Genomic DNA, 24,050 nt, shown 5'->3' with positions numbered 1-24,050 from the left:
CTGTTAAGGGAGAACCAACCATTTATTAGGTTTAGGGGGAAAGCACTTTTTCACACAGGGTCATGTAGGTTTGGATTTTTATCCCCTTAATAAACTGCATGTTGTGTTTACTTGTGTTATCTTTGACTAATATTCAAATTTGTTTGAAGATCTGAAATATTAAAGTGTGACAAACATGCAAAAAAATAAAAAATCAGGAAGGGGCAAATACTTTTTCACACCACTCTTTATACATTTTTTGTAAGTTTCAGAATGTTTTCATCATTTTTCATTTTATTTATTGGGCACAGTTTAATGTTTGAGATTTGTTTCTCTTGTCTTTCACATTGATGTTGCATTTAAAAAAAATTAAGTAAGAACAGTTTTTACCGATTTTTAATTATTTAAATTTAAATTACTTTTAATTTTTGTATCGATTATTTAAACGGTAAGCTTATTTCACAGCTTTTTGAATTTTATTCCAGCTTATACTGTAACAAAGAGATATTACTAGTTAACAGCTGAAGATTAGAAACCATAGAAAGTAAAGTAGTTGTATACACATATGCTCCCAGTTACTATAGTTCGACGCACAAATTTTCGATCTTAGATGAACGATTTCATGCGACAAATTGTAAAAATTATTTTCAATTTCAAGCGGCAGGCAATCGTAGCATTATACAGTACAGTATGTGGTACGATGTTAGGCTATACAGTATGTTAGTCTCACGCCTTGCCTCATTGTGAGATACCTCGCCTCAGTCTCACCACCGATCTTTATGGCGTGTAGTTGTCTCAGTTTTAAAGGGTATTTTTTTCTGTGTTTTTTGGCACCATTATCATCATCCTCATCTTCTTACAACTGAGCTAATGTAGCCATCAATATCCTAAAGTTGTTACCACAATTGTTAAAGCTTTTATAGCAGATATGATTCTTTACTGCTCAAAAGTTCTGGCCAATTTTATTAATGTGTTAAATTATTAACAAATTACAGTATACTGTACTACTCCATACTGCTCACCATTCTTTAAGACTCCTGGGTTGGCTAGGTTATGGTTTGACTTGCGATATTTTCTAGTTACGATGGGGTCATAGGAACGCTTCTCCATTATAACTCGGGGACTAACTCTATATTAAGTTTATATACTTAGAAACATCAAGTTATCCAGGTCATTAAAAAATTACTCGACAGGGTAAGCCCAAGGGATTTGTGTTATAATCGTAAAGATGTCTCATCAGTTCTGGCGCTAATTATAAAACATCCAGTTGTCATGTCTTTCTAAATCTGCAGAACTCAGCATTGTCTATACAGACCTTGTTAGCTCATGTAAATTATTGTTCCTTTCATTCAGTACTACGCCTTCTCCACATTCGCTATGCAACTGAATGAGCTGGAAGAAGAGATGAAGGAGAATCTCCCCATTACAGACTGCCGCCTCCGGCCTGACATCCGAGCCATGGAGAACGGAGACATAGGTACAGAAAGAAACCTTCACACCAGTTACAGTACATATATTTATATTTGACAGCTTTGTTAAACCTCCACACAATGTTAGCAAAAACAAAATGTAACCCTTTTTTATCCTTAGAAAACAAGTTAAAACATTAGACTTGTTGTGTCTGTGGAAAGCAAGACATAACATAAGCAGCTCAAAAGATGCCTGCTGCTGGAGCATCAAAGCATCAAAAAATACAAAACAAAAGCTTAAATGTTAAGTTTACATGTACATACATGTTTGTTGCTTAGGCCATCCTTAAAAATATTCTTGTTTGCCGTAACCCGACCGTCCCTGTCAATTTAGGGCCGACTCAATTATTATTACAATTATTTATTTTGCTTTAAGTCAGACCGACTTGCAGGTTATAAATTTGCGTTAAGACCGACCTATATCAGTATAGTATAAAGTATAGTATAAAGTATAAAGCTAAAAATTTGACAAAGCTAACACAACGTACGTAACAGTTAGCATAGATCTAGTTAAAAAGCTAGCATGTCACTGAACAAGTAGAGGTGAAAATGAGGTGTGCGTTGTCCTTCGTGTCATACTGAGTTACATACACATTTGGTTTCAGAAGTGAAATATTTGCTATTGTATAGAACCAAACACAATCTGGAGATATTGGCTTGTGTTTTCATGTCTGTCCCTTGTGACCTGGCAAAAGGATGATTAACTAACACGTCATTATTGTGTCATTATAGCATATTGCAATAGGAATTATAACGATGCACTAATACCTGAATTAACACTTATTGAACAAATTAACAAATGATGTGTCAACGACATACTATAAGTCTCATGAATTTCTGTGTGAATAAAAAATGGCCCCCTTAAGTACATCTTTGTTAGTTAATGTATGCATCAACATGTAGACATAAACTCCATCAAACCTCCTTTATAAGAAATAATATCATAATCAATTGCATTTTGGTGTAGTTTATCCCTAAATGTTAATTAATACATTATCTAACAACCACATACTTAAAGTGGCCGTCATTTATTCAGGCATGACGTTAGACTTGTTCAGTAGCTCAGTTTAGTCTCATCATTAGCTTGTGATTAAGTTCATATTAATTCAGGTATTAGTGCACTGTAAAGTGTTATTGAACATAATTTTTAAAAGGTATTTGACAGCCTTTTTCTACTTCAGCGTAATTAAGGTGAAATCTCAGGATATAGTCGCTCTACATGTTTTTAAGACATGAGGTCATTGAGGTCAACATTCATTCATTCATTCATTCATTCATTTTCTACCGCTTACCCGAACTACCTCGGGTCACGGGGAGCCTGTGCCTATCTCAGGCGTCATCGAGCATCGAGGCAGGATACACCCTGGACGGAGTGCCAACCCATCACAGGGCACACACACACACTCTCATTCACTCACACAATTTTCCAGAGATGCCAATCAACCTACCATGCATGTCTTTGGACCAGGGGAGGAAACCGGAGTACCCGGAGGAAACCCCCAAGGCAAGGGGAGAACATGCAAACTCCACACACACAAGACGGAGGCGGGAATCGAACCCCCAACCCTGGAGGTGTGAGGCGAACGTGCTAAAAACTAAGCCACCGTGCCCCCTTGAGGTCAACATGTATCGCTTAATTATTGTATATGGACTTTGCAAATGATTTCTTCTTGCTTTCAGATTTGGCCAGTGCTGAGAAGAAGAGAGTGGAGGAAAAACAGAGAGTGGCACGGAAAAACCGCTCCAAATCCAATGACGAGTGGAAGACGAGGTTAGTGTTTCAGCAGACTGTGCTATAACCCCCGAGTCTCACTCCTGTTGTATTACAGCCGTGATTTACTGCTTACTCTGTACAACACCGATGTAAGCTTATTTGCTACTAAAGCTATTGTATTCATCAGTCCAGAATTATTGTGTAAGCCATTTTTTACTCGAGGTAAAGATTTTATAGTGCTACAAAATCCAAGTCATGATATCAACCGGTAAAATTTGAATAGTGCAATAGGATTTGAGAAAGAACTGAAATAAACATAAGAAACACAAGTATTATTAAACTAGCGGCACTGCTATTACTTTAAAAATGACTCTACTCTAATTAAATATTATCTCAAGGCTCCAGTTTTCATTTTTATAGAATATATAAATATATTAGCGCTGTCGCTTGCTGTATCTAATCCACGGTTCCTACAGAATAAACCTCAAAGCTGTAAAATTATAAATATGTTTCTTTACATATTTGTCTAATTTGTGTAATATTTGAGTAGTTATTATTACACAATAGTTATTGTGATATAAACATAGGAGTTTGTTGTTTTTGTAATCCTAAAAGCTTATTGCATGTTCATTATCTTTATTTTGTTATCGCTTCAAATAAGAAGCCAGTCTCTCGGCCCCAGGTTTGAGTTCCTCATCAGTTTGTTTGGTGTGATCTCAATTTCCAAGCTTCTGACATGATATAATCATATCGAAAGCTGATTTCTCAAACTCCTTATCTGGTGTCTTTGAGTGTGGAACTTTTTTTTTTGAGCACTTTACCAAACCAGTCAAAACATTCGAACAAATTTTCCAAGCAACTGAAGATTTTACCTGTTGTTAAACGTGAATTTCACATTTTTAAACAGACTTTAAGAATATGAATAAGTTTTAATAACAGAGAAGTACCAAATTTAGAAAAAATAAATAAATAAAAAGTGAATTTTGCATGATTTTGATATTTTCATCATTTTTAACAGGATTTTATTAGAATTGTACCAGATTTTGAGAACTTTTTTGGACTTTGATGACTTTGTTAGACTTTAAGAATATGGCCAGATCTGAAAAATGTAACTAGAGTTTGAGAAAGTTTGCTATGGTTTCATAATTTAAGTACAATTGTTTTTAGAGTTTGAGAATTATAACAAAATTTGAGAATTTGGCTACAGATGGGGAATTTGACAAAATTTTGAGAATTTAACTAGAATTTAAGAACTTTGCTTTGAGTTTCAGAATGTTTCATCAGTCTGAGATCTTTATAACCTTTGAGAATTTCAGGGAGATTTTGCATTAGAGTTTGACAGTTTATTCAGTCTTTCAGAACTTTGCTTGAATTTGAACATTTTCATTGAATTTGCCAGGACCCCCATACCCACTCACACAGCTAGGAATACAGAAAAAAGTTCAAGATGTGCCTGCTGATTGCGCCCCCAAGTGGTTGATTAACACAGCTGCAATGCTAGTGTGTTGTCTATCTCTTTCTCTTTATCCTCTGTGTGATAAAATCAGCATGACAGAATACTTAGCAATAAAGAGCTAATCACACATTCCCGCAAAACTCATCATCTAACAGAATTCGATGTACTCGTCATTCTCATAGGTGGTTCCAACAAGGAGCAAACCCACACAACGGAGGACAAGACTGGCTTTACTCTGGTGGCTACTGGAGCAGGAACTACTCCCAGCTACCTGATATATACTAACCTCACACTTCCTCCAAGAAAGGGACTGCTGAAGAGAAACCATGCATGTTCACTATTAACTTCAGTTCATGCAGACTGTCAGGTGTTTGTACAGCTACAAGCTGGATTTATGTTTACTACCATCTTAAAAACACTCAAGCATGAGGAGATGGATCATGGAAGTTATTCTTAAATATGCAGTGTGTGAGGTGAGGTTTGTTTGTCCAGAGACTTGCATTGCAACTTTAAATCATTAATATAGATATTACAGAGTTTCGGTTTCAATAGATGTAGCGAGGATCCTTGTAAATATAAAAAGAAAACTAGGATATAGATGATTATCTGTCAAGACATGAATTCGCTGAACGAAACAAACATAGTCTTCTTTAGGTGGTTAAAACGTACCTCATAATCTTTAGTAGCATCTTAAAACCTGTTGTGAACAAAAATAAATGTTATTGTTAGTTTAAGAAAGTCTAGTTTTGCGGGCTACACTTAGTCCTCGGTTAAACAGATAAACAAATCAATGTTTATGTTCAATTGAGATTAAACAAAGCATTTCGTTCGTATAAATATTAGTTAATTAATTATATCTTACAGTCAGTCGTCTGTGGCTATTGAGAACCATTTTGGATGTAGAAACGGGGGAAAAGCGTGCTTTAGATAGTCGACGAACCAATCAGATATCGTTTGGGATGTTTTTGTTGGGTTGTTGTATATTTTCGAGTGAAATGCAAACGTTTTACAACCGAACTACAGAAACGCACTCAGCCACCGAACACTCATCACAACAAAAAGAATCATTACGTAATGATAATTATATAGAACTACAAATTCAACTATTCATAAATTTCATGTTTCTCAGACACATAAAACCTAAAGCACAAATCTATTCAACTATGCAACCTTTTTGATTAGCTCTGTTGAATTGAATTTATTCTGAGAAATTGAATTGACTGGTTAGCTGCAGGTTCTTTTATGGCAGTTTAATATAATATTTACAACAGGAAATGAGTGACACCTAAAAAATGACTGGGTTAAGTATAAAATATTTATTTTAGGTACTCCTTCTTTACAGGTCTGTCACAAATACCAACAATACCCAATGTAAAGTGTGACACAACAGTAAACCCAGCAGAAGTGAACTGTAAAGTATACATTTTTAACTGTATGATAAAATCTTGAATATGGGTATAAAAGAGAAGAAAAGATGAATTTGTTTGTATATTGCTGCTAAATAAACACTAACGCTTCCCTAAACCGCTGACAATGTGTCCTCATTGTTTCGGGTTTTCAGCTCAGAGGTGGACAAATCCTCATTAGTACTGTCTGTAGCTACATCGTACATTGGCTTAAGTGTTGCTGACTTTTTTCTACAGCACAAAAAGTCAGGTACTGATCATGTACAAATTTTTTTTTTCATGCTAACTTTCTCACTATTACAAGTTTATAACACCTTCTAGTCTAATCGGTTATGTTTCCAGGCAACGGAACATGGAACTGGATTCGCAGACTGGAGGTTTTAGGAATGAAGGGAGTGAGAAAAAAAAGGGAAGGGAAGGGAAGGGAAGGGAAGGAAAGGGAAGGAAAGGAAAGGAAAGGATAGGATAGGAAAGGAAAGGAAAGGAAAGGAAAGGAAAGGAAAGGAAGAATCCCAGGTCCCACAAGCTTGCCACTGCTGGGCCCCCGAGCAAGGCCCTTAAATCTCAATTGCTCAGTTGTATTGAAAATAAGATAAAATGTAAATGCAAATAAAAGGGAAATGAAAGGGAGCAGGGAAGTGAGTAAGGGAGGTGGTGGAGGAAGGAATTAAGAGAGGAAGGAAGTGAGGAAGGAAGTGGTGGAAGAAGGAAGGAAGGATAAAGTGAGGGAGTTAGGGAACTTAAGAAAGGAGGGAGGAAGAAATCAAGGAAATCTAAAATGAATGGAAGGAAGTAAGGAAGGAAGGCAATACCTGGCTGTCCACTTTTCCAGTGATCTGATGAGGACCTGATCCCAGAAATCACATTTTCTTGATGATGGCAATTACTTGAATGAGATGTTTTTTCCCCATTTATTTCATTACTTAGCACCACTACAATAAATGGTAGCTTCTTGTATTCATTGTGTAAGTAGGGTTTTTTTAATAATAGTGTGCAAAACAGAGGACAAAGTGACCAATAAACAACAACATAGCACAGTCTACTAATATGAAGAGCTTCTCCACTACCGAAATTCAGCAGTCGGATGTATGAAGGAGATCCCAGTGGAGTTATGGATACAGAGTTGAAGAACTCGAGCTGTGGTAATAACGAAGAACAAGAAGATACAAGCCTTGGCTTAACTCTGTAGTTATACAGAATCTTGAATTTTCATTAGATGAGATTAACAAAGATACATCTCTTCTCTCATCTTTCTCATCTTTCTTACCTCACTTGTTCCTCAACTAAGTCAGCGTAGTCAGTCTAAAAAGAATCAACACTGAAATGAATCGAGTCAAATTAATTCGTTTTAATTAAGCATTCATCCCAAAATGAACATATTTCATCTTTCATTGGTAGAATTAGTTCCAGTGGTTTATGAGTACAAATCTCTAAACTGTCCTTAAGCAACGGCCCATAATTCTCAACTGCTGTATAGAAAATGTATCACTTGAAGCTGGTTGCTGCTACTCATCACTGAGGATGAATCCACATTGAAAGCCTGGAGCTACAGTATACAGTATGTGACTGCTGTCCATGGAACTATGAAGATGGCTTTGGACTGTTGTATTTCCTCAAACAGTTTTGGGTTGAATTTCCAGTTGATAACTTCAACAAGACAGACATTATGCTGTTCAGAAATCATGCTGATGTTATTTTGCTAATTCATATTCATAAGTTGCTCTGAAGCCACTCAGTTGCATTTGACTCTATAGCATACAGTTATGGAAAAGGGGGAATGTAGTAGCTCAGTGGTTAAGATGTTGGGCTACTGATCGGAAGGTTATGGGTTCAAAACCCAGGTCCACCAAGCTGCCACTGCTGGGCCCTTGAGCAAGGCCCTTAACCCTCAGTTGCAAGTCACTCTGGATAAGGGTGTCTGCTAAATGCTGTAAATATAATGTAAATGGAAAAGAAATGATCTATAATGGAGCTACCCAGTGTCACTCAAATGAGTTTCCCTTATGTGTCTGGTTCCTCTCACAGTTTCTTCCTCACATCTCTGATTTTATTTAGCACTTTCAATTAGCACTGGCTAATATTGTTCTTTAGGGATTCATTTAATTTATAGAATGTATATCCTGTGTGTATAAAAGTGGATGCCAAGTGGTTAAGGTGTTGGACTACTAATCAGAAGGTTGTGAATTTGAATCCCAAGACCACCAAGCTGCCACTGGTGGACCCTTATACAAGGCTTAACCCTTTAGCTCAGGTGTATACTGTAAATGTAAGTGTCTTAGTTTGTAACTTTGGTCACAGTTACAGCCTTGAGTCTTTTTGGTTATGACCCAACACGCTTTGCACACCTGGACTGGGGGATTTTCTGCCATTCTTCTTTGCAAATTCTCTCAAGGGCGGTCTGGTTGGATGGGGTCCGACAGTGGACAGCCAGTTTTAAGGCTCTACAGAGATGTTCAAACGGGTTTAAGTCAGTATGACATTTCACAGAGTTATCCCTAAGCCACTTCTGTGTTATCTTGGCTGTGTGTTTAGGGTCCTTGCACACATGGAAGGTGAACTTTCTAAGGTCCTGAGCACTGTGGAACAGGTTGTTATTGAAGATATCTGTGTATATCTTTGCTCCATTATGCTTTTACTCAACCCTGACCAGTCTCCAAGTCCCTGCGGCTGGAAAACACCTCCACAGCATGATGCTGCCACCACCATGTTTCACTGTTTGGATGGTATTGGACAGGTGATGTGCGGTGCCTGGTTTCCTCAAGACATAACGTTTAGAATTTAGTTTTAAGTCTTTTTTTCATCAAACCAGATAATCTTGTTCTTCACAGTATGTAAATCCTTCAGGAGTTTTTTTTTTTTTTTTGCAAACTCTAAGTAGGCTTTCATGTGATTTGCACTGAGAAGAGGCTTCCGTCTAGACACTTTGCCAAAGCCCATATCAGTGGATGCAGTGATGGTCTTCCTTCTGGAACAAAGAATGACATTTTTACAGTTTATTGTCTCTTTTGTTTAGTATAAATATAATAATTAATTTACATTTACAGCGTTTGGCAGACATCCTTATCCAGAGTGATGTACATAAGTGCTTAAAACTTAATAATATAAGATTGTGCGATACTTGACATTGCATTGCAAAAACATTTTGACTCTTGCCCTTTATCTAGATACATGTAGATAAAAACATTATGCTTTGTATTACTTTGTCCATCAGACACGTCTCTTGGCCAGAGTCTGTTTCCTAATTTTTATTTTCATGATAAAAAATCTTAATTGCATGCCTGTTCCTTTCCTACAATGGCATTCAGTAATTATATCTATTAACGCTTAAGAATAAATTTGAATTAATCCTCCACAGATTCTAAACAAAATTAATTACAAATTAATTATGAATTAATTACTTATCTTCATAATTTAAAAAAAAAGCCTCAAGGCTTAATTAAATTAAATTATACTAATTGGGTCTGTTGAGAAGCATGTACTGTAAGAGTTAAACTGATAATGATACCTTAAATCTGTACAAGTAAAAACACCTGTTGATGATGATGATGATGATGATGATGATGATGATGATGATCACGATCGTGATCGTGATGACGATGTCGGGGAAAAAAGGAAGAAAACATATTTAAACCTTCTTAAAACATTATTCGTGGTTGTTTAATTTGAAAATGAACTTAAAACTTGTCTGAACTTTAGGATCGGTTGCTGCTTTAGGATTCAGAGGTTTTAATTTACTTTTTTTTTACTGAGTTTAATATACTTAATATAGTATATTTTTCTGACTCTATCCAGCTAAAAATATGAGTATATCAGATAAATATACAACACCAAATGATTTATTATTAATTCATATTCATGACTGAACTGACCAATTAAATGGGCAGATGTTTCTTTTGTTATTTAATAATAATAATAATAATAATAATAATAATAATAATAATAATAATAATAATAATAATAATAATCTTTAGTGTTTGTGATAGTACATAAAAAAGTAATGTATCAAGAAGCAACACGTTCAGCAAACTTACAAGACAGAGTTGTCACTACCGGATTTGTTTTGTTATTACTAATAACTTATTATGATTATCTAATGTACTAATGCCTGCTTAAATGAACGCTTGAGCACTCTGGTCCAGTCTCTGGCGCCCTCTGGTGGTAGATGGTATAGTCAAACAAGCTAAACGCTGCATGGCTGTTGAAATGCACGATTCTGATTGGTCAGAATGTGACGATTAATTTTACAGCATCTCTGATAACCGCACGGATTCATTTTAAACTTCACCGACATCCCATGACATAAAATGGATTAGATAAAAACATATATTCTAAAACCAAAAACAGCAACAAGAGCAACAGAAACACAAAAATCATCATCATCATCATCATCATCATCATCATCATCATCTTTGACGAATTGTGGTATAAGTTAAATGAAACATTGCAAATGGAAAATAATAGAAAAACTCAAACTACACTTTAGGCTGCAGACTTTGAAGACTATTTTTATATAACAGCAAAAAAAGTTTAAAGTTTTATTTATTCTGTTGATGTATTATATGTCCTGCTTATAATAATAATAATAATAATAATAATAATAATAATAATAATAATAATAATAATAAAACTATAAGAATACTACTAATACTAATACTACTACTACTACTACTAATACTAATAATAATAATACAATAAGAATACTACTAATACTAATACTAATAATAATAATACAATAAGAATACTACTAATACTAATACTAATAATAATAATAATACAATAAGAATATTACTAATACTAATACTACTAATAATAATAATAATATTTATTATTATTATTATTATTGTTGTTGTTGTTGTTGTTGTTGCATTACATTGTTGATCCGAGGTCAGCTATAATTTCTTACCGGTACCTATATTATTATTTATTTATTTATTTATTTATTTATTTATTTATTTATTTATTTATTTTTTAAATAAACCGATCTCAGATCAGTCTTAAACTTCCGTCTGCACTCCAGCCAATAGGCAAACAGGTTGTTTGGTAGGCCACGCCCAGACGAACAACCCCACTGTTTCGTACTGTAAAGTGCAAACTCTACTCTAGGTGTCAACACGCGAACGCGGAAGCTGAACGTCTTTATAATTTCTTTAATTTATTTCTTGTAACAATATTTACGATTAAAAAAAAAGAAGAAATTAGCGAACCTATTTGCGGCGCCTTCTTTTGTTTACGTTTTCCTTTTACTTCCGGTGTCTTGTATAGGTTCCCTAATTGTGTACAGTTCGCTGTCGGTTGCTACGAGCTCTGTGTTTGTTTAGTGCTCCAAATGAGTCTGATGGTGCGATAATTTTAGGGGTAAATCATTTCTCTTTATTGCCCCGTAGTGATTTATTTATTTATTTATTTATTTATTTATTTTTGTGCGCGATGGCGGAGGCTGAAGAAGAGTTTCCTGAGCAGATCGATGATGCGGAACTTTCACTGCGGGGAATTAACATGTTGCTGAACAACGGATTTAAAGAGAGCACAGATCTCTTCCACAAGTACAGGTGAGTGAAAGGTGAGGTCAAGTGAGGTGAGGTCAAGTGAGGTGAGGTCAAGTGAGGTGAGGTCAAGTCTCCTCTACACACTAGTTATACTTCCTCAGCTCCAGTCCTGAAGATTGTCCTGATTTTAAATAAACTGATTAATAACGTCCTAAAATTTAATCTTTTGTTTGTTCAACTTTCTCCAAAAATGTAGTTATTATTATTATTATTGTTGTTGTTGTTGTTGTTATATTTTAAAACATTTTCTTTCTGTTTTGGTGAAATTAAATAATGAATAATTAAAAAATAGTAATAATTAAAATAAATAAAAATAAATAATTTTTATTAAATAAAAATAATTCAAATAAATATTTGTTTTAATGAAAATGCTTAGTGTAAATCAGGGCTTCTCACATAATAATAATAATAATAATAATAATAATAATAATAATAATAATCTGAAATTCTTTTCATTAAAAATTGCTTCTTTTTTTATTAATATTTTTTTATGCATTTCACAATTAAACCACACTGCACATATAAAATACAATGAGATGATGTGTATGTACATGAAGTATAATGTGATGAAAGAATTTGATGATCTATTTATTTATTTTTTGCTAGTACCAGATTGGTGCCATCCTTAATAATAATAATAATAATAATAATGATAATAATGATAATAATAATAATGATACAGATTCAAATTATATTGTCACATACACAGTACAGCATGCACTATTTTTTTATTTGTCTAATTTAATGAAATTAGAATAAGAATAAAGTTACAGTAAAATATGAATGACTTGTAAAATGAAGGGAAACAATATATAGAAAATCTATGTATAACTGTCTCTATCTATCTATCTATCTATCTATCTATCTATCTATCTATCTATCTATCTATCTATCTATCTAAAACTAAATCAAACATTAAACATCTATTATATGGATTTCAAAGAGTGTTTTTAGTCCAATTTATAATCTTTTTTTTACGATTTTCTTTCCATGTAATTCAGTCTAATTGTGAGTTTTCATATAATCGGCCACCGTTGCATGATCAGAGTGGGTGTTAGTTGTGTGGTAGTGACAGCACGGCCGTATCCCAGCATGCGGTGGCTTTCTCAGTGCAGTAAATGAGCAAAGTGACATTTAAGTTTGCAGCAGGAAGCGTTTCACGCGGAGCAATTAACCAGGCCTCACGGAACCTGCAGTAAGATTGCCATCGTGTGTGTGTGTGTGTGTGTGTGTGTGTGTGTGTGTGTGTGTGTGTGTGTGTGTGTGTGTGTGTGTGTGTTAGAGTAGAGGAAGTGACTGACAATCTCCTACACTGAAGAGGACGGATTGACACTGTTCACTGTACATCATGACTTTATCCAGAATAAACTCCTTACAGTACTCATATGCGTAGTGTGACACTTCTGAACTCACATGCAGTTTTTCAGAGGAGGTTCCTGTGTTCAGATTTCTCTCTCCCTCTGTCTCTGTCTCTTTCTCTCTCTCTCTCTCTCTCTCTCTCTCTCTCTCTCTCTCTCTCTTTGTCCCTCTCTCTCTCTCTCTCTCTCTCCGTGTCTCGTCTCTGTGTCTCTCTCTCTGTCTCTGTGTCTCTCTGTCTCTCTCTCTCTGTCTCTCTCTGTCCCGCTCTGTTTCTGTCTCTGTGTGTGTGTCTCTCTCTCTCTCTGTCTCTCTCTCTCTCTCTCTCTCTCTCTCTCTCTCTCTCTCTCTCTCTCTCGGTCAAATGCACCATTGTGTCCATGCGAATGTTGGGTAAAATGTATTGCTTTATATTTTTAAACAGAAACCTTTCATTTTCCCACCGATTCCTGATATAAAACAGTGCTTCTTATATAAGACCGTCGCATTGGTTTCTTTTTGTGTTGCAGGAATTACAGCCCTCTGATGAGCTTCGGCGCGAGTTTTGTCAGTTTTCTGGTAAGTCTACTTCCTTAGTAAAACTGCTGTCTGTCAGGCTTGACGTCATTCTCGTACTTCTCAAAATGAAGTCTCACTCGTGCAAAGTCTGGCTCTAGTTTCGCTTCAGCACAATGTTGTCCAAATGTAAGGATTTGTAATAATCTAGACTGGAATCTAGTGACGACTTTAATGACAGTGGCTTGACCGGCTCATGTAACACAGAAATTCTTAGTTAATGGTTTTGTTTGCTGACAGTTAGAAAGTTTCTCTGATTGATCGGAGAAAGTTTTTCCGAACCCTTGACCCTGTACATCACAGATATAGATTGAGTAACATTCATCACCCCAAATCCTTGTATAATCTTTGGGAAAACTCTTAAAGCATCGATGTAGAACTTTTTCCAGTCAAAAAGCATCCAGATATATTATTTTTTAAAAGCTGATAGCTGTTAAACCCACCTTTTTTTTGGACATACTTTAAAGACCCAGTCGTCAAACCAGCAGAATCCGTCTCTCAGATACTCACGCTTGCCGATTTTTCCTGCTTCCAACACACCGACTTACTCCTTGTAAAGAGATCATGAAGGTTATTCAGTTCACCCGTTAGTGGTTTTAACCTTATTGGTGTATTTTATCACCCTCCAGTTTATTAGTGTACATCTGCACATTCCTGCAGTTATCTATTCAGTAGGGTTATTGGTGCATGCTGATTTAAGTGTTTCTTGACCTGCTGATCTCTTGGGATTTTCACACCCAATGTCGATGACATGAGATCGAACCTGATCGGTCTGAACTGACAGCTGAACTTACAACCGTGCTGAGGAGGTGGATGAGCTACAACCACAGAAGAACACTTCAGCTTCCACGAGAACAGGATCTGAGGCGAGTTTGGTTCAGCCACAGACTGAAAAAGACTGACCAGGTGATCTTTTTTCCTTCTAATCTTCGACGTCCTGACGCCGTCGGACTGGACCGGGACCTGACTAGTTGAGTATTTGAGTTACTGTAGACTTCCTGCTACAAATCTGGCCAGTTACATCTGTCTTATCAATGAGGAGGTTTTCTTCAGTCCGATGTTTGATGTAAACATGAGCTGAAGTTTGTGAGCTGTATCTGTCTGATATACTATATGGTGCTTCTGCCACATGATTGGCTGATTAGATGACTGCGTTAATGAGCAGGTGTTCCTATTAAAGCGGATTGTGTTTACGGGGGTTATTTTTTCTAAGCCAACCATTTGTAAAATTCCTTTCCAGAATGCTATGATGACGTTCGAAGAGGAGAAGATGCAGGTGGCGTGTGAGGACCTGCGAGCTACGGAAAGAATGTGCGAGAGTGACGGCACCGGCGTGATCGAGACAATCAAGAACAAGTTCAAGAAGAATGTGAGTAATTCCTCGGAGTAAGAGGGGATGTTTTGTAAAGAACGTAAAGCGTTCATTTGTTATCGAGTCTCATGCGATGAATCGGTCTGAACGAGAATAGACAATTAATCCGTCTCCATGTATTGTCGCTGTAAGAGGAAAGCATTAGAGCTGAATTTAGTACGGAAACTCTCGCACAACTCTGGCACAACTCTCACACAACTCTCGCACAGCTCTCACACAACTCTCGCACAGCTCTCGCACAACTCTCGCACAACTCTCGCACAACTCTCGCACAACTCTCGCACAACTCTCGCACAACTCTCGCACAGCTCTCGCACAACTCTCGCACAACTCTCGCACAGCTCTCGCACAACTCTCGCACAACTCTCGCACAGCTCTCGCACAACTCTCACACAACTCTCACACAACTCTCGCACAACTCTCGCACAACTCTCGCACAGCTCTCGCACAACTCTCGCACAACTCTCACACAACTCTCGCACAAATCTCACACAACTCTCGCACAACTCTCACACAACTCTCTGATCAACTGATATACCAGTGTGTTTACTGTACAGGTTTGAAAAGTCTAAACTTTGTCCACAAAAATTAAATCTAAAAGCAGTTTATCGACGCACAAACGGCAGCACATCGTCTGATCAGGAAAAAGGTCTTCATGCAGCACGGCGTTGATCTCGAGCTCATTTGATTTTTGGGGAAGAGAGAATTCCCTTTGTTTCGTCTTGTCCACACAGTGAATTGAGGGCAAAGTTGTTCACTATGTGACTTCCAAAGAACGACTCTGAAGGTTCCACTGACGGTTCCTCTATAGCTTCCTCTGAAGGTTCCTCTATAGGTTCCACTGTAGGTTCATCTATAGCTTCCTCTGAAGGTTCCTCTGAAGGTTACTCTATAGGTTCCTCTGAAGGTTCCTCTATAGGTTCCACTGTAGGTTCTACTGAAGGTTCCTCTATAGGATCCTCTATAGATTCCTCTAAGGGTTCCTCTGAAGGTTTCTTTGAGGATTCCTCTGAAGGTTCCTCTGAAGGTTTCTGTAAACGTTTATGCCACTCAGTTATACAACATGCACTAGATACCAGTTCTTTCTCTGTAACTTTCATAGAATTCTTGTTGGAGCCAGACATCGATGTATCCACTCGTTCCCAAATGAAACACACACACACACACACACACACACACACACACACACACACAGATATACACACAGATATACACTTAAACCCGAGTTTTCTCTCGAGTCAGGAATAAAAGTGAAAGTATTTTTATATACAAAGCTCTTCTGTGTAATATCATCTCATGTTACCTGCAGCTATGTGACAGACCTTCATTCCTCAACAGACATGAATTGTTCTGACAGAACACAAGTTTGTCATCTTGTCCTTGGGAGGATCTTCCATAATGCCTGTAGTTTTAGTCCCCTGTAGCCTTAAAGCTCGAGGTTTTTAGGGACCCAGGCGGATGTTCTCACAAGACCAGAATGGCCAACTTGTGGGCACCAATATTTAAAAACACACAGACACACACACACACACACACACACACACACACACACACACCTGATTTACACTAAAGTTGGATAAATAAAAATAAAAAAATCCCCCCTTCTTTGAATGAAGAAGGGTTTTGTTAACTTTATTTACTTATTTATTTATTTAGATTTTATTTCAAAGCCACTCCTAATCGAGGGACAGAAAAGGAAGGAATCGGATGCGATTTAAAGAACTATAACCGAGCGAAATATCCGTGTGCTTCCATTTTTTAAACAGTCACTTCTGCTTTCTCGCTAAGCTGTGAAATTCCCTCCAGAATTCACACTTCTGTTTTCCAGCATACGGAGGGTCGGAGGTCAGAGATGACCGTCATCGAGCGTCTTCAGAGGCTCATCATCGTGGCTGACTGTCAGGTTTATCTTTCTGTGCTGTCCTTCGTCAGACAGGAGCTCTCAGGTTTGTGCTTTATTTTTTTTGAGATTTTAAAAGGAATATCAAACCACATATTAAAGCATCGTCTGTTTTAACGGTTTAAAAGTACAAAACTTTTTGTCCTGTTTGCACAGGATACATTAAAGCAGGCTGGATCCTCCGCAAGGCCTGGAAAATGTACAATAAGTGCTACAACGAGATCACCCGCTTGCAGGAAGTGTGCCAGAGGAGGAGCTCGGCACCACAGGGGGCACTTTCTTTTGATCAAACCAGTCAGAATCATAATGTCTCAATGCATGATCCCGCAGCAGTCTGCTCCAGTGAACCTGAACCCAGTCCAGATCACTGTTCACCGGCTCCAGTCTCACACGATCCCAATAAGCTTAACGACGACCACAAAGCTTCCTCGGGTCGGCCCAAGCACGTGCCGAAATCTCAGCCCCGGCTCGATTACAGCGTGACCGCAGAGTCCCTGAGTCGACTCAAGGGTTCGGTCAGCTTCGGCTACGGCCTGTTCCACCTCTGCATCTCTATGGTGCCTCCTCACCTGCTAAGGATCATTAACCTGCTGGGATTCCCCGGCTCACGGCAGGAGGGGCTTGACGCCCTTACATACTCTAGCGAAAGTAAGGACATGAAGGCCCCGCTCTCTACGTGAGTACGTGTACACAAACAAACATGCCAGAACAACGTGGCACAATTTCATTGCAGAGAAGTGTGTATGGTCAGTAACTGAGTAGCCATATTTCATTCACACCTAGATGAAAGTCAGCATTTTGCCCATACACACATGCATACATGTATGCAAATGCATCATTGGTTTACCAGGTGATGGGGTGGGGGCGGGTGGGTCTGAAGCCGTTTTAGAACCGATATGTTATTGTGTAACAGTGATCGTGATCTGTGTGTGTCCTCAGACTGGCCCTGTTGTGGTACCACACGGTCGTGCAGCCCTTCTTTGCCCTCGACGGCTCTGAAACAGAAGCCGGACTTCAGGCTGCGAAAGCCATACTTCGGAAGAAGGAAGCCGAATATCCAGACTCCTCACTCTTCATCTTCTTTAAAGGACGAGTGCTGCGGCTCGAGGTGAGATAATATCCAAGCACCTCCGTGCTCTATAAGCTTTTTGCAGAGTTTGCGTTGTCTAATCGGTTTGGTGCACCATTCTGTGCTGTGTATCGTCATCAGTGTGAGATCAGCAGGGCTTTAATATGCTTTAACATTGCCTTGGAGCTGTCTTCAGAACAAAGGGAAATCCAGCACATCTGTCTCTACGAGATCGGTAAGCCACTCTGTACCGGTACAGCTCAAACACATGATACACAATTCTTTTTTTTTTCATGTTTCTGCTGAGTGAGTGACTGACTGACTGACTGACTGACTGACTGACTGACTGACTGACTGACTGACTGATGGAATGACTGACTGATGGAGCGACTGACTGACTGATGGAGCGACTGACTGACTGATGGAGCGACTGACTGACTGACTGATGGAACGACTGACTGATGGAGCGACTGACTGACTGATGGAGCGACTGACTGACTGATGGAGCGACTGACTGACTGACTGATGGAACGACTGACTGATGGAGCGACTGACTGACTGACTGATGGAGCGACTGACTGACTGATGGAGCGACCGAATGACTGACTGATGGAGCGACCGAATGAATGAGTGACTTACAGAGTTACTAATTATCTGATAGTCTGATTGACATTCTAAACTGTACACATTACCTGCTGACTTACTGACGGACATCTCGGATGAATGAATCGAGGACTGGCTTTTGAAAACGTTTTCAATGTGCAAGGATCCACTGACTTACTCACTCACTGACGGACTGTCTTGCGTTCTACACCGTTTTAAAAGGACTGAAAGACAGAGCGACTGACTTACTAACTGACTTAAGGACGGAATAAGCTGTTTAAATTGATTTAAACATACTTACCTACTTGTTTACAGACAGACGTAAGGACCGACTTTCTAAATAGCTTTAACATTGCAAGTGCTTCTGACTAACTGCCTGCCTGCCTGATCTGAGGACTGACATACTACTGACTGAATGATGGACTGACTTAAAGTACAAGTACTGACTTGCTGCCTAGCTGACTCACTGAATCACTGATTGGTTTGCGAGATGTACTGACATGCATTTTAACCGACTGACCTACTGACTGAATTATTGGCTGAAGTAACAAATAACTTACGGACTGACTTACTGATTTGTTGACCATCTGACAGAATTACTGATTATTTGACTGACTCACAGTATGACTTACTGATTTATTAATTGACTGTCTGACTTACTGGTTTACTGACTGACTGATTAACTGACGGGGTTCACGGTGGCTTAGTGGTTAGCACGTTCGCCTCACACCTCCAGGGTTGGGGGTTTGATTCCCGCCTCCGCCTTGTGTGTGTGGAGTTTGCATGTTCTCCCTGTGCCTCAGGGGTTTCCTCCGGGTACTCCGGTTTCCTCCCCCGGTCCAAAGACATGCGGCATCTCTGGAAAATTGTCCGTAGTGTGTGAGTGAATGAGAGTGTGTGTGTGCCCTGCGATGGGTTGGCACTCCGTCCAGGGTGTATCCTGCCTCGATGCCCGATGACGCCTGAGATAGGCACAGGCTCCCCGTGACCCAAGGTAGTTCGGGATAAGCTGACTGACTGACTTACAGAATAACTGACTTTGTTAATTAGTCAGTAAGTCACTGAGAGATTGACTGACTTTGCGACATATTGACTGACTGTCTGATTTACAAACGGATAGACTGACTGACTGATTGACTTTCTGACTGACCACACGGCTGATTTACAGATTTAATGACTGACCGATCGATCGACTGACCAATGTGACCTACTGACTGCCTCACTTTCTTTTTCGTTTTAAAAGTGCAGTCAGTTACCGATTTCTGAAAACAACTGACCGAGCCCTTTCAGAGCTCTCAGGTTTACACAGTGCTGATGCGTTGCAGGTTGGTGCAGTATGATCGAACTGAGTTTCTCTGAAGCGTACAAAGCGTTCGACCGTCTGAGGACGGAGTCACGCTGGTCCCAGTGCTACTACTCCTATCTCACTGGAGGTAAAGAGTCTCTAAATTATAAACAGAAACCTCAATAACAGGGACGAGATAATGAGAGAGTTTACAACACATTATAATGTTTCATATTTCAGTGTGTCAGGGAGCCGCGGGAGATCTGGACGGAGCTTGTAGCGTACTGAAAGATGTGGCTCGGCTTTTAAAGAGGAAACACAATCAGATTGAGCAGTTTTCCATGAGGAAGGTAAATGTAACATGGGGTGTTCAATTCCTGTTGAAAAGATCGTAATAGGTTGAATAGGATTTAATTTGAGATTAATCTGAGTCGGGGGAAAGTCATACAGAAAACATGATCAGTAAAATGTGTGTGTGTGTGTATGTGTGTGTGTGTGTGTGTGTGTGTGAGACTAGGCTGAGGATTTGATTAAGCCCAGGCCTACAAAAGAGCGATGTACAATGGCTTCCATCGAGGTTCTGTACCTTTGGAAAGCTCTTGCTAACTGCTCCAGTGCCAAGCTGCAGCTCATGATCGAAGGTTAATCACACAATACGAAGAGAAAAAAAAAATCTCATACAAGTGACTTCTACTTTCTACTAATGTGCAATGGAAATGCCGAATTTCACTGTTCATTGTTCGTGCCTCAGTTCTTCAGCAGATGGGAGGTTCGTCGTATTGTGGACTGAAACAGCTCCTGCTGGGGGCCGTGCACAAAAGCCTGGGAGACAACGCAAACGCGATACAGGTACAAAACACTGACGGATGCATGTTAACGTCTGATATACTGTACAGTGCGCGTATCTGACATAAGACACGCCGCTTTGCGTCTTTTTTTTTTTTTGTTTGTTTTTTTTTTAAACATAAATGTACAGTGTAAATGTTTGTTTTTCTGTGCTGCAGTGTTTTCAGATGGCTTTTAACGACGAAGAAGGGCGGGTCAGTAACTCGTACGTGCAGCCGTATTCGCTCTATGAGCTGGGATGTGTACTCGTGGAAAATCCTGAGGCAAGTGTGTGCGAGAGTGCGTGCGAGTGTGTGTGCGTGAGTGTGTGTGTATTTGTAGGTAGACTGATCTCACAATGCATTATCTAAAGCTCACCGGAGTATTAGTCTGCATCAACAACTAAAATATTGTGTATTTTAAGGTGCAGATATTTAATCTGTCTGGAGATTAACATTGTAGTTTATTTTGCTTTTCAGACTACAGCCAAAGGAAGAGCTCTGCTTCTTCAAGCCAAGGTATATTAGAGCAAAGACATTTCATTTTCCTGATCATTTCATTGGAATTACTAAAATAATATTAACAGTAATAACTGAAGTCCTGGGGGACACGGTGGCTTAGTGGTTAGCACGTTTGCCTCACACCTCCAGGGTTGGGGGTTCGATTCCCGCCTCCGCCTTGTGTGTATGGAGTTTGCATGTTCTCCCCGTGCCTCGGGGGTTTCCTCCGGGTACTCCGGTTTCCTCCTCCGGTCCAAAGACATGCATGGTAGGTTGATTGGCATCTCTGGAAAATTGTCCGTAGTGTGTGAGTGTGTGAGTGAATGAGAGTGTGTGTGTGCGCCCTGTAATGGGTTGGCACTTTGTCCAGGGTGTATCCTGCCTCGATGCCCGATGACGCCTGAGATAGGCACAGGCTCCCGGTGACCCGAGAAGTTCGGATAAGCGGTAGAGAATGAATGAAGGGAATGAATGGAGAGACCGTGCATTAGTATATTTCTTCCTTCTGGTTTTATCGTCATCACGACTCGAATGCAGTTTAGCAGTTTTCTCATGACGTAATCGTATCTCGGGAGAAATCTAGTTGGCGGTTTATCGTCGTCTTTTCCCTAAGGGTTATAAATAAATAAATAAATAAATATGGGGATAAACACAGCTATACCCTAGTGTAACATTAGGCCATTTTAGATCAGATGTATTCAGACTGTGGGATGGAGGAATTCTGACAGAATATAGCAAAAACTATGGAGCGTTTCAGGAGCTCTGTAATGAATATACTGAATATAATGTTTTACTCTGGGACTTACCCGTAATTAAATAAGTACAGGTTTCACATCAGCGACTTTATTAGGGATGCCAAGGGAAACCTATTGGACAAAAAAATATATACTGTATATATTATTTTATTTATTTATTTATTTTGTACTCTAATTCAACACCAAAGGCAACTCTTAACAGATCAAACCCATTACAAACAGATCGAATGTTAAACACGATCAGAGAGTGAATTATTATTTAGAAATCAATACATTTTATATCCTGATGAATAAGTTTAAGGGTTTTGCCCTGGAGGAATATTATGATCTTTATGATTAAACTGATCCAACATCCCGTGTCGTTTTCCGCAGGAGGACTTCTCAGCGTACGATTTTGAGAACAGGCTCCACGTGCGAATCCACTCGGCTTTAGCTTCGCTCGCGGCGACGTCTCCACACTAACGCGTTCCTCTAAAGGAAACCTCCCTTCTCAGACCAACAGGAACGAGGAAGAAAGTCAGGAGCGCAGACTCGGACTAGTACCATTCATCATGGACTGGTCATGGGTTTTGTTTTGTTTTGTTTTTTTCCCTTCCTAAGCGCACCTTATATTTTTATTTTCGATGAGAAACAGGAAACGGCCAGTTTCGCTTTGTGAAATATTCCATCAGGAAGATAAGTTACAGCTGAGTTACATTTTGGAGTTCGTCTCAAAGCACACGATTTATGACTTTTGGTAATGAGGTATGTTTACACTAGTGCCTGTGAAATTCTCAAAAGCAGTACTAATTTAGTTCAGGCAGTTTATAAATATAGGTTTGAAATGAATGTGAATCGTTTTGTTTTTTTTTGGCTCTCTTGTGGTATAGTGGTCAGTAATGTGATGCCTGGTCACGCATGTGAGTTTAAAGCTTTGCACATCACAAAAAAAGTTGCCAAATCATAACCGATTGCACCTCGTAAAACGTGGGTTGTATAAAAATTCTAATTCACTCATGCAGCTAGTAACCAGGGCAGCTAAATAGTTTTGTTTTGTTTTTGTTTTCATACCAAAGCCTAAAAAGTAAAGTGTCTTCTTTGAGATCTTGATATTATTTGATCGACCGTCCCGAAAATCCTGAAATATTTCTTCTTCTACCAACAAATTCGAAAGGTGACCTTTAGTTTTCTGGTACGTCGTAAGTTCGTATCGTCGGTATAGGAAGCTTTAAGGTCATTTCTTGGTAAAAATGAGCAGGTTACTAGACGAGCACTTAGTTACTCAGATTGTAATTATACTGAAAATTTTTACCGTGATTTGGATATGATTTGTGTTGAATATTTAATTGTGCAGTAAATAAAGTCGGATGTGTTTAAACACTGTATCTAAGTAACCATACAGTTCTATGGTTACAAACATGGCGACTGTAACAAGCAGGTTATTACATAACAAATACATTTTTACAGGTTTTTTTTTTTTTTTTTTTAGAAATAATGTTTATTTTTACACTTCCAAAGAATTCTCTGTGCCATGTCCTTATTCTACCTATCGTACAAAGCGGAGTACCGGACTGTTACCCAGTTATTGTACTGTTCAGTGGTGTAATATTCTAAATGGTTTGTTTTGTGTTCTGAGCGAACAGGAAAAAAAGATTCATGTTAACTGGATAAAATGGTGAACTGCAGTATTAGGACTAGAAAGTGCACAGTTACAGTATATTCTGTACACATGAATAGATTCAACCCGGTGGATGCAGCTATAAAATTAGTTTTTGGTTTCGTCATGCTCTGCAGAAACACGTACTTTATTATATCAGTCAGTGCTGTTCTTGACTTCCTGTTTGAGGGAAAAATAAACAATTTACGTGTTGAGGAAAGTTGTGGTTTATTGAACACTTTTGAACTACTCTTGTGTCTTGTGCTGTAATGAACCCTGACCTATCGATCAGTTCCTCACGAGCTCTTGGTGGTTTAATTCCACTCGACTACAAACCGTTGTAGATAGGATATTATTTACATTGACATTATTTCCTGTCTAGTGTCACCAAAATGAGGTTGAGGTTCCTTCCTGAGTCTGGTTCCTCTTACGGTTTCTCCCTCATATCATCTCAGGGAGTTTTTCCTCACCACCGTCACCTCAGTCTTGTTCATTAGGGATCATTTCTGGAGATATAATCATAACATTAAACTTTAAAAATTTGGAATTTGTTTCTATACTAATGTAAAGCTGCTTTGAGACAATGTAAATTGTTTAAAGCCCCAATACAAAGAAATTGAATAT

The 24,050-nt window shown here is 38.6% G+C and overlaps 2 protein-coding genes across 4 annotated transcripts in view; both read left to right on the top strand.

The window, feature by feature from the left end:
- The window catches only part of LOC113658422 (oxysterol-binding protein-related protein 2), a 47,581-nt gene extending 41,424 nt beyond the window's left edge, over positions 1 to 6,157 (top strand). The window contains exons 25-27 of the mRNA XM_047813011.1: positions 1,333 to 1,456; positions 3,129 to 3,219; positions 4,801 to 6,157. Coding sequence (XP_047668967.1) covers positions 1,333 to 1,456; positions 3,129 to 3,219; positions 4,801 to 4,903 — 318 coding nt within the window. The 3' untranslated portion in view covers positions 4,904 to 6,157. The remainder of the gene's footprint in view (positions 1 to 1,332; positions 1,457 to 3,128; positions 3,220 to 4,800) is intronic.
- A 4,920-nt stretch (positions 6,158 to 11,077) lies between these two features.
- Positions 11,078 to 23,646, top strand: LOC113658421 (tetratricopeptide repeat protein 39C). 3 transcript variants are annotated; one of them, XM_027170832.2, is made up of 14 exons: positions 11,078 to 11,573; positions 13,436 to 13,484; positions 14,722 to 14,850; positions 16,682 to 16,799; positions 16,910 to 17,429; positions 17,693 to 17,861; positions 17,964 to 18,057; positions 19,751 to 19,858; positions 19,951 to 20,060; positions 20,228 to 20,351; positions 20,462 to 20,559; positions 20,715 to 20,819; positions 21,015 to 21,053; positions 22,163 to 23,646. In XM_027170832.2, exons 1-14 carry the CDS (start codon positions 11,452 to 11,454, stop codon positions 22,250 to 22,252), a joined length of 1,875 nt encoding a protein of 624 aa, XP_027026633.1. In that variant the 5' UTR covers positions 11,078 to 11,451; the 3' UTR covers positions 22,253 to 23,646. The 3 variants fall into 3 exon arrangements, with proteins under 3 accessions (XP_027026633.1, XP_027026634.1, XP_047677248.1); XM_027170833.2 differs by having other exon boundaries at positions 11,488 to 11,584; XM_047821292.1 differs by lacking the exons at positions 11,078 to 11,573; positions 13,436 to 13,484 and adding an exon at positions 13,492 to 14,451.
- Positions 23,647 to 24,050: the final 404 nt, after the last annotated feature.

Source organism: Tachysurus fulvidraco, chromosome 1 (assembly GCF_022655615.1).
Source record: "Tachysurus fulvidraco isolate hzauxx_2018 chromosome 1, HZAU_PFXX_2.0, whole genome shotgun sequence".
Lineage (NCBI taxonomy): Eukaryota > Metazoa > Chordata > Actinopteri > Siluriformes > Bagridae > Tachysurus > Tachysurus fulvidraco.
The sequence above is the reverse complement of the archived record's forward strand: the minus strand, read 5'-3'. Positions and strand labels throughout refer to the sequence as shown.

What these genes read in the sequence shown, in the direction of transcription:
- LOC113658421 (XM_027170832.2), top strand. Translation starts at nt 11,452, where the DNA reads ATGGCGGAGGCTGAAGAAGAGTTTCCTGAGCAGATCGATGATGCGGAA. An exon ending in ATGAAGGCCCCGCTCTCTAC is followed by an intron (nt 17,430 to 17,692) that starts GTGAGTACGTGT and finishes GTGTGTCCTCAG; the next exon opens with ACTGGCCCTGTTGTGGTACC. An exon ending in GACGAGTGCTGCGGCTCGAG is followed by an intron (nt 17,862 to 17,963) that starts GTGAGATAATAT and finishes TATCGTCATCAG; the next exon opens with TGTGAGATCAGCAGGGCTTT.